At 45.5% G+C, this 13684-nt stretch overlaps 7 protein-coding genes across 7 annotated transcripts; 3 read left to right on the forward strand and 4 right to left on the reverse strand.

Moving 5' to 3' along the window:
- Positions 1–620: 620 nt before the first annotated feature.
- PUMCH_000943 (uncharacterized protein) lies at positions 621–1628 on the reverse strand (the record flags this gene model as incomplete). Its single annotated transcript, XM_063020017.1, has 1 exon — positions 621–1628. One exon carries the CDS (start codon positions 1626–1628, stop codon positions 621–623), a length of 1008 nt encoding a protein of 335 aa, XP_062876087.1.
- A 932-nt stretch (positions 1629–2560) lies between these two features.
- Positions 2561–4060, reverse strand: PUMCH_000944 (uncharacterized protein; the record flags this gene model as incomplete). The annotated part of the gene is made up of 1 exon (XM_063020018.1): positions 2561–4060. The coding sequence occupies one exon, from the start codon at positions 4058–4060 to the stop codon at positions 2561–2563; it is 1500 nt and encodes a 499-aa protein (XP_062876088.1).
- A 1868-nt stretch (positions 4061–5928) lies between these two features.
- Positions 5929–7590, forward strand: PUMCH_000945 (uncharacterized protein; the record flags this gene model as incomplete). Its single annotated transcript, XM_063020019.1, has 1 exon — positions 5929–7590. The coding sequence occupies one exon, from the start codon at positions 5929–5931 to the stop codon at positions 7588–7590; it is 1662 nt and encodes a 553-aa protein (XP_062876089.1).
- Positions 7591–7650: 60 nt separating this feature from the next.
- Positions 7651–8382, reverse strand: PUMCH_000946 (uncharacterized protein; the record flags this gene model as incomplete). The annotated part of the gene is made up of 1 exon (XM_063020020.1): positions 7651–8382. One exon carries the CDS (start codon positions 8380–8382, stop codon positions 7651–7653), a length of 732 nt encoding a protein of 243 aa, XP_062876090.1.
- Positions 8383–8534: 152 nt separating this feature from the next.
- On the forward strand, positions 8535–9032 carry PUMCH_000947 (uncharacterized protein; the record flags this gene model as incomplete). The annotated part of the gene is made up of 1 exon (XM_063020021.1): positions 8535–9032. The coding sequence occupies one exon, from the start codon at positions 8535–8537 to the stop codon at positions 9030–9032; it is 498 nt and encodes a 165-aa protein (XP_062876091.1).
- Positions 9033–10008: 976 nt separating this feature from the next.
- PUMCH_000948 (uncharacterized protein) lies at positions 10009–11385 on the reverse strand (the record flags this gene model as incomplete). The annotated part of the gene is made up of 1 exon (XM_063020022.1): positions 10009–11385. The coding sequence occupies one exon, from the start codon at positions 11383–11385 to the stop codon at positions 10009–10011; it is 1377 nt and encodes a 458-aa protein (XP_062876092.1).
- Positions 11386–12268: 883 nt separating this feature from the next.
- On the forward strand, positions 12269–13615 carry PUMCH_000949 (uncharacterized protein; the record flags this gene model as incomplete). Its single annotated transcript, XM_063020023.1, has 1 exon — positions 12269–13615. One exon carries the CDS (start codon positions 12269–12271, stop codon positions 13613–13615), a length of 1347 nt encoding a protein of 448 aa, XP_062876093.1.
- Between the last annotated feature and the right edge of the window lie 69 nt (positions 13616–13684).

Consider the following 13684-nt stretch of genomic DNA (forward strand, 5'->3'; position numbering starts at 1 on the left):
TGAGTAAAGATAATCCAAGAAATTCTTGAATTTCTCCAATACTGTAGTGTTTACAATATAACTCTCATCGATCAAAATGCTGGCAGTGCTGTTGAAGAATGAGGAAACATTTGACAACGACTCGTTTATGGCGGAAGCGTCATCATGATTCAATGCAGACATAATACGAGACTCTGGCTCTTTGTGGGGATACAACGCATCATTGAGCAATGAGAATTTACTAATCATCTCATTGAACTTAGCATTGTCATGTGAGATTTGTTGTTGGCGTTTCTCGTACCTTTCAACGAGGATAACGGTGCGAGTCCATACCTCAATGAGTTTCGGGATGGTTTCCTCGGCATTTCTCCAATTTTGTAGAAATTCTTCCCCAATGGATGGCCAAACTGTATTGATGAAGGAGGGCAGAATCTTTTGGCCGGTGAATTCCACAGCCTCGTCGATTTTGGCTTGTTTACGCCACGAAACAAGATCTGTTGGAACTGATAAGAAAGTAACCACGATTGGCTCTTTTCTGAAAGTTGGGTGTTTGATGAGCTGGTTCAAAAACCTGTGGAGCCCTCGGCGTCGGCTTTGCAAGAATTGTGAATCTGGAGAGGCGCCTACTATGTTAGTTAGTATTATAAGAAAGTGACAAAAGTGTCGAGAGCAATAGAGGAGATTCGTGAGAAAAACATAAGTATAGCTGAAGTGAGAAACATACCGGTAAATTTTTTAGGAGGAAGACCAGGGATTACTCGAAGGGGATACTTCTTTAGAAGAAACTCGAGAAGCCAAACAAAGTCAGAGTATCGACGGATCACTTTTTTCGCACCTCCTGTGACCTCCACTCCTAAACTGAGTTCGTGCGTAATTGTGTAATTGATGTGTTTAAAGACAAGGCCCTCTTTCTCGGGCACTTCCTTAATTTTGATCGGATAAACAGCACCTACCAAGGGCGAGAATTCGTCCCGGAGGTCGGTGATGTACTTTTTTACGTAGCTCTCATCGTTTCCGTGAGCAGCATCAGCAACAGAGGAGTCAGGATCGATCAGGAGAACTGAGTGGTCTGCCATGAGTGGATTGTCAAGCGTTGTGGCGGTCCACTCGGTGTCCTGGGGCTTTGCAGAGTCAGACACTGCAAGGTTTCCAATCAGCGAGGCCAATGGCCCAGGACTATCTTGGTGTGAGAGGGGTTTCTGTTCACCTTCGTCGGAGAGAAGTAGCTGGTACAGCTCCTCGGGGAGCGGTGGGAGCCCCGAATTGAGCCGAAACTGAAGAGTCACATAGTCTCCCAGGCCGCTCACCTCAAGCTCGAGAGCAAGAAGCCCCATGATCTGGTGGAAATTGCGTTCTACGTTGGGCGGCAATATGTTATGGTCATACATGGTGTCAATGATACGACTACTCTGATAACCCGTAAGACTATGATGCGCTATCAATGGCGCAAATACAACCGCCTCCAATTCGGTCACGGACTTGACCTTGCCATGGAGATGTTCATACAAAGTTTGGTATTGTTGGGACGCCTTCGACGAGAGAACCGCGGGCTCTGCCAGCACTGGCCGAGATCCAAAAGCCAGCGGTTGTTCTGGCGAAGATGCTGCCCATCCGTTTTCAAAAATATCGTCTCCGTAGCCACTGTTCATGGTGTGGAGAAGTGGTTGGGAGAATGGCTCTTTGTATGTGCGGGTTGTAGTGTAGGTAAGAGAGGCAAGGAATGGGTGCAAATAGATAAGGAGAGATTTGGGCCCAAGGAGAGAAGTATGCAAAAGAATGAATTATGTGAGGTGATAGTCAATTACTTTACTTTCAAAATTATTTTAGTTCATATTTTACATTCCGTTTGATCGGTAGGCGATGTTCAATTCATGTTCAAGGGTTCTTTAGTGTGCTGTCTTTGCTAGATCTGGGAATTCTACGAAGAGTATAGATCTGGGAACAATTTTCCTGATCACACACTTATGAAGCTAAAGACATCTGAACGATATTTCTCCTGTTTTGTTCATGTTTATTTGGACCCTTGTTGAATTGAGAGAACAGAGTGGAGCCAGTAGAGATTGTCTAGTCCGTGGAAACAGCAAGTCTATTTTTTTAGTTCAAGAATTTCAAAATTCTTGTAGGCCATTTGATCAATAAGTTACGGCAAGTCTGGGCTGGAAATTCGCAAAAAACGAAACTGGGTGCCTTGCTGTCTTAAGTTTGGCAAAGCTCGGTTATATCAATTTCGTCTTGCATTTATCTCAAGACCGAATACTCTATACACATATTCTGTTTGAATACGTTCTAAACATACAGCAAGATCAACTTTCGGTTGCGGCCATATCAAGTGGAAAATACTGTTTCCCGTCCGATCAACGTTAGTCAAGCCACTTAGAGCCACACTGAGTAATGCAGTGGGAGACCATGTGTGAAATTGTGGTGCTGCAATCTTTTTTTTTTCACTATCTAATTCTTTAGCTTCTTGAAAGTGTCAAGTTGTTTGGTCCTACTATCAGAGAGATGATTATTTCATAGTATTAAAAACATCTGACTATTATAAAAAGTATGTTAACAAGGCAAGCAGGATCCCCATAAATATTTAGCTCTTCTGTTGGTTGTGAATAATTTCAACTTCGCCCTCGGCGTCAGAATTGCCTGAGGATTCAGTGACACCATCTTCGGTACCGAAAGAGTGGTGCCAGCCATTGTCACGCAAGTAGTTGATGAACTTGATGTCCTCTTCCATCAAGTCATCATCTCTCAAGTGAGGAATGAAGAAGAAAGTAACGAGAACACCAGAAAGACCACAGATGGCGGCAATAATAAAGGTCCAGTTTTGGCCCAACCGACTTTGGATATGAGTGAAAGTTTTGGTACCGACAACAGCACCGACTTTACCAATGGCAGCACAGAAACCGTAGAAAGTGCCTCTGATAGGAGTGGCAAAAGACTCAGAGGCGGTCAAACCCATCATGTCTCCAGGACCTAAGTTACCCAGCGACATCATGAAACCGTACAAGAAAATGAACAAAACGGTAATATTCTTGACCTTGTTGAAAGTCAATCCAATAATGAGGCCAAAGACGATGTAACCACAGAATCCAGCCATCAATGTGTACTTTCTGCCGATTCTGTCACAGAGGAAAGCACCAATGATTACACCGGGGATAGCAAGGACACCAAGCAAAAGATTCCATTCGGCAATTTTCTCGACGTCGTGCTTTGCAGCGCCCTTCAAAACTCCACTGATGATAGTACCAGCAAAAATACCGTTTGGAAAGGTGACGAAGTCATACAAGAACCAACAGGCACAGACTCCGAATAATCTTTTCCAGTAAAACTTGAGAGCTAACCAGTATGGGACATTCTTTCTAATGGCGGACTTTTTGAATAACTCACTTGTGGCCATCTTCATTCTAAAGTAGAACACAGAAAGCGGCCAAACAGCACCAATAGCGAACATAGTTCTCCACAAAGAAGCTTTGAGGCCAGTGATTTGATACACAATCAAGAACACAATAAGCGCGAATGGACCACCAAAAGAGAGGGGCAAGTTTGTGACCAACACGAAAATACGACCTCTTCTCTTGCATGCCTCGTTGGCAGCCTCATTGGCAGAAACGGAGCAAGAAGGGTACTCTGCACCGATACCAAAACCGGTCACACCTCTGAAAATGATCAACATCCAAAACATACCATTGAGTGTCACACCGTTACTGGCGGCACACAAAATGGTTCCGAACACCAAGAACAAGGTAGCAATGACAATGGATTTCTTACGACTCAACCGGTCAGACAAAATTCCAATGGTGACTTGACCAAAGATCGTACCCACCAAAGAAGCATTGGAAACCGCTGTCTTCATGTCATTGGTGTATTCCTTCTTGTACAAGATCGAAAAGACCGTGTTCAACATGGTCATGACGTTGTTCTGGTAACCATCGGAGATCAAAGCGAAACCAGCACAGGCAATGACAAAATACTCGCCCAATCTTTTTTTCAAGCGTCTTTCCCTTCTAGCAGCACCATCATAATGGATGTGCTCCAGGGTCTGCAGGACCTTATCATCTATACTATTACTAGGCGATGGAACGCTCATTGTGTCTATTGATTCCTTTATTGTTGGACTTTAGAGGCTGCTGTGGTGAAAATTTCATGTGCGGATCTGTCGTCTTTTATATTTCCTCTTTCGGCTCAAGATCATTATTAGGCAAATGGCACCCCTCGTTTTGGAGAGCTCGTGGGCATGGAGCGGCGCTAATTAGTGCGGGCATGCATAATGGTTTTCCGAGACCAAATCCGAAAGAGAGCAAGCGACGACAGGAAAGAGCTCTAGAAAATCGGGTTTCACTCCGTTACATCTTGAACAAATGACTCGAATGTTTTCATGTTCAAATTTGCACCAACTGGCCTGGAGATCGTAGGTATTGCCGAAGGATCGCCAATCTGACCCTGGGGCAGGTGCAGGAACTGCATGCGTCGGTTAGGAACACGGCTAACTTACTTGCACGGCATCGAAAGGATGGTGGAGTACTTTCTGCAACGGAATCAGAAGTCATTCTTAGCAAGCAGCAGCGCAACCCAACAGATTGAGATGATTTCAGCTGGTGACAGAAAGATTGGCCAGTGAATGCTAGATTTTATCATTCCCCTGAAAAATGTCAAACCTGTACCAATCCGCGGAAATCTTGGCGTTTTCGCTACTATTACCTGTAGTGTGCGCTCTATTAGCCTCATGAGTCCAATAGGTTCCCAATTGAGGAATTCTGGCCACGAACCGGAAATTGAAAGGTTTCATACATGAAGCTCGTAAATTTTTCCACCCTTCTTGTGGGTGCATAAACATAATCGATTGTTTTTCTTTATTTCTCTTGATTTTTCGGTCTACTTTTACATTATAAGAGTATTCTCGATTTGAATGATCGAATTGGGATCCGTGGTATGCCAAATTGACGTTGAAGACTTTTCATTTTTTCAATTCTTCATTGCCCGATAACTTCTGTGTGCTCGTAATTGGGTGCAATTTTGACCCGTTGCGCCTTGAGAAGTCAGACATGTTACTGAACCTCGTACGGAGCTGCAACAACTATTCTGCAGAACACATAGAACAATGAGGAACCACTTTAAACAGTACAAATATTATAATGAAAAAAAATGAATCTGATGCTACTTGCCATACTACAAGATGATGTACCACAGGATGAATTCAAAGTTAATCGGATATAAGACAAATACTAGATTCGATGGTTCCGCGGCACTATCGGCTTGCCAGTTTGGATCTACTAGGTATCCTACATAGAACTGCAAAAACGTTTTCCGCCTAATACTTATTTCAATTGATTCCAAAGAATCGTTGAATTTTCGACAGGCATTAATTAAGAGCCCATACGACCCGTACCTCGGTTTGCATCTAGAGTCCTTTCAATTATGTTGGAGGTTGCATTTTCTCAATTCCGTTCATTTTCAACAGTTCGCAGAAACAATTCGTGAGACATTATGGAGTGTTTTAGTTATGAGAACCAAGGTCCTAATTATTTTGGTGGGACTGGTCGCCGAAAGAAGTGATCAATGGTTTCCACTAAAATTCGAAACTGGAACCAGAGACAAATGAAATCTAAATCTCAAACATATATTTTTCGTTCTTACGGTTTCAAAGATTATGTGTCAAAGTAGCCGTTGATGCAGCGACGCTTTCCCTCCGTTCTATTTGCAGCCAACTCCCTACTCACTATTTGGACGTGTCGCACATCACAAGATGACACACTTAATACGTGATTCTGCTACAGGCGTTCTTTTTTGAAAATTTTGGAAAAAAGTGTTTTATTAAAACTTCCGTTACAAAAATTTCATCCCCTTTCTAACCCCTAATCTCACTGTTATTGTGGGCTAATTTTCGCGCGCACTTCGTTAAGATGAGCCACCGAGTAGAACTTCACCTATACGTAATACACATCTTCCGTTGAAAGAATGGCCACGACAACAGCGGTGATTTCGGACCAGCGGACCAAGAAAAACCGCATCCTTTCGCCCGAAGACGTCACAGACCTCATCGCCGCGGGAAAAGCCATCGTCATCTACAAAGATAACGTCTTGAATCTCACCCCATGGCTCAAATTTCATCCAGGAGGCGATAAGGCCGTCTACCATATGGTCGGCAGAGATGCGACCGATGAGATGGAGGTTTATCATTCGGAGGAAGTGATCTCCAAGTTCACCAAGTGGAAGATTGGACAGATCGACTACCAGTGGGAGAACATGCTTCCACCAATCCAGGGTGGAATCTACAAACTGAAAGACCTGAATGGGCAATCATTAGAACAAAATAGAAAATCTCCTAAATTGGCGGGAGAGCTGGACGGACCAGTGACACCCATCGTACCACAGGGCGTCAGATACGTAGATAAGAACGACAAGGACAAATACTTTCCAATTTGCGAAAGAGATGTTGTGGTGGATCCAAAACAGTTGATGGAGCTGTACGAGAATGGCCTCGCTCGCTCCGAGTTGCTCGAGCTTCCACTGCTTGACTACGCTACCCAAAATGATATCAAGAACCAATACCACAAGCTACACGCAAAGATCATTCGCGCTGGCTTGTACAAGTGTGATTATGGGAACTATGCACGGGAGCTCATAAAGATTGGCTCTCTATTCTTGTACTCATTCTCGTTTCTTAGCATCAAACAATATGTTCTCAGTGCCGTCTTCATTGCCATGGCCTGGCATCAGATGACCTTCATAGCGCACGATGCTGGACATGTTTCGCTATCCCACAATTACCAAGTAGATAACATTTTTGGCATGATCATCGCCGACTGGTTCGGTGGTCTCAGTTTGGGCTGGTGGAAGCGTAATCATAACGTACACCATCTCGTCACAAATGACCCTGTCCATGACCCCGATATCCAACACTTGCCTTTCTTTGCAGTGACGACGCGTCTTTTCGACAATGTTTACTCAACATATTATGACAAGTTCCTCTGGTTCGATGCGTTCGCTAAGAAAGTGATCCCTTATCAAAACTATCTCTACTACCCCATCTTGACCTTTGGGCGTTTCAATCTTTATAGATTGTCCTGGACACACCTTCTTTTGGGCCAGGGTCCACGTAAGGGTCCGGCTGCATGGTTCAGACATTTTGAACTTGCGGGGCTTTCCTTTTTCTTTTATTGGTTCTTCTACGTCTTGGTTGGTGGCATTGATGGGGGTTGGAATAAATTCAAGTACGTCATGATCAGTCACATGAGTACCATGTTGGTTCATGTTCAAATCACTCTTTCCCACTTTGCAATGTCGACCTCGGACTTGGGTGTCAGTGAGAGTTTCCCTTCTAGACAGCTTAGAACTAGTATGGACGTCGATTGTCCCGAATGGCTCGACTTTCTCCACGGTGGACTTCAGTTTCAAGCCATCCATCATTTGTTTCCAAGATTGCCTCGTCATAATTTAAGAAAGGCACAATCGTACGTGATTGACTTCTGCAAGGAGGTAGGATTGCCATATTCCATTTATGGCTTTGGTAAGGGAAATGAGATTGTCATTGGAAAGTTAGGAGAAATCGGTAAGCAATGCTCGATCATGTTGGATTGCACAAAGAAAATGAGAGAAGATCAGATTTACGACATTTAAATAGTATGGGTATGTTCAATTACGGATTATGATATAGAGCGAAATTGAATTGTAATGCAGTTATGATGAGAGGGACCCTGTCTGGTTAACGCTGAGGTCAATGGCCGAGTTTGAGTGTAGATATTTTATGAAGTCAATAACAAGATCGTTTTCATGCTCGAACAAGTCTCTTTGAACAAGATTCTTGAACAAAGATCCACTCTTGACATTGTTCTTGTACCGTTGAGGGATCTTGACACTTATTCCATTTATGAGTTTTGAAGAAGCATCAGCAGCGGATTCGTGCAGATTTTTACACTTCTTGCCGAATTTACATTTCCCGTGCTTTGCAAAAAAGCGACATACTGGCTTTTTAGCAGTTTTAGCAGGGTTGGGCTGGGACAGACTCAGAAGCAGCCTTTGTTCGATCTTGGCGGCCACGTTTTGACGTGTGGGCCAATTCTTTCGCCGCTCCTCGATCCATTTGGCAATATCCTCATCCGTCTGTAGCAGAATGGTGGTTCCTTCAATGTAGATTGGTTCAGAAGACAGGCTCTTCACGACGTGCGTTTCTTCGCCAGCTAGCACCGAATCAGAAGTCGGCATTTCCGGATCGATTTTAGGGGGAGCAATTGGTTCTCCTGTCTGTTCTTCGACATCTTTGATCTTCAGCTCGGACACCGACTCAGCGTTGGGAAGGTGAGTAGGCAAGTCCAGCCAATCAGGCTCCGGCAAAGAGGGTTGATGGCGCTTCTCTGGACCAGCCAGAGCGAACGTCGATGTTCTTTTGCTAGGGCCACCGTATCTGTTCATAATAAAGCTCAATTCCGAAAGCGGAACCAGATGATGCGATGAGCATCGCCCGATACGGTAGGAAGTATGCAGATGGCCTCTACCGATAGTCCGAGGGGAAGGTGTGGGGAGAAAAAGCCTAAAAAAACGGAGACCAAATCAATTGCTCATCCATGCCAATGCCGCCAAAAAAAAATCCCCTAAACTCGCTCAGCCGATCCCCTTTTTTTTGCAGCCCCATCGCGCACCATCCCTGTCTCGAGTTTGACGGGGCTATGGTTCAGGAAAGCCAAGACTCCAGCGAAACCGTTTCAACCGCACAACCACCCCGATGCACAGGAGCCAGGAACCTTGGTGGAAAAGTGGCCGTGAACCCCAGCCTTCCCTGGCGCAAGCACTCACCAGAAACAACGCCGAACACCAAATTTTACAGACCAATCAGATCGCGCGCCACTCGCAGCCTCGACCACTATAAAAGCTGCTCTTTTTCCTCCCCAAAATTTTCCGCAAAAGTGCATTTTCCGCTGGTCTCTTTATGCCATGCCCGGCGCAAATTCCAGAGGCCGTTTTTCAGTGCGCACTTATTAATAGTGCTGCTGCAGGCTTCCCTCGCTGTCACCCTGCGCACCGTCACTACAAAGGGGGCTGTAACATACATTTCCCCCATGTGACCGGCGGTATATATACCGCGCGAAATCCATCCATTTCAACCTCATTGTCTCACTATGGTATGTGGAAATGCAGACGGGCAAATGTTCCCGCTGTGGCAATTGGCAATGGGCATGGCGCGTGGTTATGCAATTGCACCCAATTTGAGTTTTTTACATCGTTAGCATTTGCTTATGGGCTCTGGTTGGGTAGGCGATGGGGTGTGCTGAATAGCGTGTATTCTGGAGAACGTGTATCATGGAGAACGTGTATCATGAAGAACGTGTATTATGGAGAATGTATATCGTGAAGATCGTATATCATGAAGATCATGAATTATGCTCGATTTACAAAGTTCAGTGACATATCGTTCAGTTGGCCAGGTCGAATCGAGTAACCGCAATCTCAATGGCTCCAATGAACACCCGCTACAACACATTATAGTACTAACACCCAGTCTTATCAACAAGGTCCTCCTCCACAAGGTGGCTACTACCAACAAGGCCCTCCTCAGGGATACTACCAACAACAACAGCCTGTTTACGTCCAGCAGGCTCCTCCACAGAAAGACTCCGGTTGTTGCGGTTCATTCTGTGGTTGTTGCGCCGCCATCTTGTGTTGTTGCTGTGCTGAAGGCTGCTTGGATATGATGTGTTAAATTTCTGGACGATCTATGTGTAATATTACAGACCTTGGTGGAGTATTCCACAATAATATACATCTGTGCGATGATTGCAGAGGACCTTTGTAGTGTTCATTGTAGCGGTATCTGTTAATATACCAACAGCAATGGCTTAATTTCGGTACATGGTGATCTACTGCTCCAAAAGTTGTGCTTGAACGGTATTTGTATCAACACCATTATCTACACTTATAGCAATACCTATGATTGTGCTGGTACGCTCTCTACAGGGTACGCGCATTTGTTGTAAACTGTACGTTGAAGCGAATTAATCTTGGAATTGTCGCATTCAACAATTGCATCTATATTCTCAACCCTTAGTTCTTCTTCTTGGAAGTGCTGTTCTTTGGCAACTCCTTGGCAAATGGAAGGAACTCTGGGGCACCTGGCATGTATGGTCTCAAAACCTCAGGAACAACAATACCGTCCTCCTTTTGGTAGTTCTCCAAGATACAACACAAGGCTCTCTCAGTGGCAGACAAGGTGGAGTTCAAGCAGTGGACATACTTCTTGTCGATTTGGTTCTGTTGCTTGATACCACATCTGATCTCCAAGTTTCTGGACTGGTAGTCGGTACAGTTGGAACAAGATACCAACTCCTTGTACTCCTTTTGGTATGGGAACCAGGCCTCCAAGTCGAACTTCTTGGCGGCAGCGTTGTTCAACTCACCGGAAACAATGCCGACAACTCTGTATGGCAAACCGAGAGATTGGTAGAACTGCTCAGAGTTCTCGATCATACGGTCGAACTCCTCCCAAGACTTCTCTGGCTCAGTCAAAACAAACTGCTCAATCTTCTCGAAAGCGTGCACTCTGAAGATACCCCAGGCATCCTTACCGTGGGAACCAGCCTCTCTTCTGAAACAGGAAGAGTAACCGGCGTATCTGATTGGCAATTGCTCGGCGGGGCTCTCGAACCACTCGCCAGAGTGGTAAGCAGAGATAGGTTGTTCAGAAGTGGCGATCAAGTACTTCTCGTCCTCACCATCGATGACCTTGTACAACTCTTCGTCGAATTGGGACAATTGAGCGGTCTTGGCCATGACTTCCTTGTTCATCATCACAGGAGCCTGCAAAGGAATGTATCCCTTGCCGTGCAAGAAGTGCAAACCATAGTTGATCAAGGCTTGGTTCAAGAACACACCCCATTGTCTCAAGAAGTAACCACGGTGGCCAACAATCTTGACACCTCTCTCTGGATCGTAACCGTCCAATCTCAAGAGAACCTCGTGGTGGGACAAGGCGGCGGGAGCACCAGTGGCAGTAGCCACCTGGCCAATCTCACCAGAACCCTCTGGCTTCCAAGTTCTAACAATCTCATTGTTGTCCTCGTCCATGGACTCGACAACGCTCTCGTGAACCAAGTTTCCGACCTGGTTGACCTTGTATCTCAAGTCGGCGTCTGCCTTTTGTTCAGTCTCGGTCAAGGCCTTCTTTTCGGCGGTGATGGCGTCCTTCTCGGCCAACAACTCGCTGGCATCTTCCTTGGCCTTGAACTTTTGACCAATCAGCTTTTGTAGAGCGTTGAGCTTCTTGTTGAGGGCATCCAAGTCGAATCTGACTTTAGTCCAGTTCTTGTACTCCTGGATGATTTCGTCGACGAGCTCGACGGAGGCGCCTCTCTTTCTTTGAGACTCCTTGATGATGTCTGGGTTTCCTCCCTTTTCGACGAGAAATGCGTTGATGTCTAACATTTTGGTGGTAGATGTAGTGGGATTAGGTATGTGTGAGTCTACTTTTTCAAAGGTGTGCAGACGGCTGTGTGCAGGGGATGTTGGACCAGAGGGAAGGGTAGAGACGGGGGACTATTTGAGTTTTGAATTATCCATTTCTGAAATCTTCTATGAAATTTTTTGTTTCTGTATTTTTTGTTCCAGTGTTTAGATGATTCAGTGTTTATTTGTTTTTGATTTGTGTTTGTGACGGTACGTTTGGTGGTCTATTGAGGGTACACTGACTGGCCGTAATAGTAGTGGTGATACTGGTAGTACTGGTGGTACTGGTGGTAGTACTAGTGGTAGTACTGGTAGTACTGGTGGTACTGGTGGTAGTATTAGTGGTAGGAAGAAATATAACCTTAGTCATCTCAATATACTTCTTGCTCTTTTACTGATATAAATCGTATATTAGATTCTTCAATATATTGTTTTGCTCGGAGGAAGAGTTGAGATTTGTCATTGCCGTTTCTAGTCTCTGTCGGGCTCTCTCATAATGCCCTTCCTTAATGATTAAACACCGCTAATTTTATTGAGATCCGGTAAAGTAAATTCTTGTTATGTTGTACATCGGCATCATTAGGTCAATAGTTCAATCCGATGCCACACTCCGTGATCTGATTCACTTGCCCTAAATGCTCACAAAAAAATCAAAGTTTCCAAACTTAAATAGACAAATCATCTCTGCTTATTTTATTCCTGTCTGAAGACCTTCTCTCGATTGACCACTGATTCCTATTGAAGTCTACCATTTCCGATCCTGTCCATAAACCTACTTCAGATTCGCAGCCAATTTGGCACTACTCACTACACCAACTGATCCCATTTCTCCCCACCAAAATCCCTAATAAATGGTCAGTTGATGCAGTCTCTTCTTCTAGAACGTGCCACCGGTGCTATCCTGCCTTTGGCGTATGCGACGACCATCACCGAGTCGCTCTACGCATCATTGGCTCAATCCAACCGAGACTATTTCCCAGAAAACTGCCACTCCGCTGCCATCAATGCTCTTGCTATAGAAGAGATCGAGTCCAGGTATATGCTCAGTGGTTCTGGCGACTCGTCGATCAAGTTGTGGGATTTGGCTGACGTGCCTGAAGGTGAAGAGAAGTATACTCCAATTGCTTCGATTCCAAGAAAGGCGGCTCATAATTTTGGTGTGTCGGCCGTGCAATGGTGGAAACAGGACACCGGGATGTTTTTCACGGCATCCTTTGATCACACTGTGAAAGTGTGGGACACTAACTCGCTTGAGGTGGTACACACCTTCGATCTCAATAACCGTGTGTATGCCATTGATGTCAACGGCGCTCAGATTAACGCACATCTGTCCCAGGCCCTTATAGCGGCTGCTAGCGATCAGCCGTTCATTCGACTTTTAGATATACGTGCGTCATCGAGTGCACACACTCTTCCGGGCCACAAAGGCAAGACCATTGCAGTCTCGTGGCACCCTCAAAACCCATACTTGCTTGCCTCCGGGGGCCATGATGGCGAGGCAAAGGTCTGGGATATTCGTCGAAGTAAAAGCTGCTTGGCGCGTCTTGACATGACGAAAACAAACACCCGACCTGCCTCCATTGATGCATTGAACCTTGGCTCCACCTCCATAAAAGCACATCTGGGACCTGTGAACGCCGTAGTATGGGACCGCTTGGGCCATATCTTGTATACTGCTGGGAATGACGACAAAGTGCGCGTTTGGGACATGACTTCGACCACCAGTCCACCGGTGAACAAACTCATCAATTTCGGACCGTTGACGCGAAACAAATACCTCCAAACACTTCCGATGATTCTCAGTCCACGCACCGAGACAGAGACGCAGTATTTGCTCTTCTCCTCCGATAGTGGCTACATCCTAGTGTTCCGCGCCATTGACGGAAAGCTTGTGCTGCGGCTTCTGCGACGCGGATCCAAGAACACGGTCCGCGCCACATCTCTAGCGTACGCGGGAAACTTCTCGGCCATGTACTACTCTGGCTGTCAGGACGGCGACATTGTAGCGTGGCGCGGCGAGGGTGTCAAGGAAGAGCTCATGCAATATGGCACTGTCGCCAGAGACGCACCGGCAGAAAAGAACAGCAATATAGAAGAAGAAGAAACGGCTGTCAAGCTCACTCTCGAAGACCTTTACGACGACCCCTACTTCCAGATGCACCACAAAAGTGACCCTACCCTCAATCCCACAGACCACTCCCAAGAGTAGCCTTAGCATTAGCATAAACAGAACACAACCCCCCAATTAATATACTACAGAAAACAATCAGTAAAAACT

This window comes from Australozyma saopauloensis, chromosome 1, assembly GCF_035610405.1.
Source record: "Australozyma saopauloensis chromosome 1, complete sequence".
In the NCBI taxonomy this organism is placed as follows: Eukaryota; Fungi; Ascomycota; class Pichiomycetes; order Serinales; family Metschnikowiaceae; genus Australozyma; species Australozyma saopauloensis.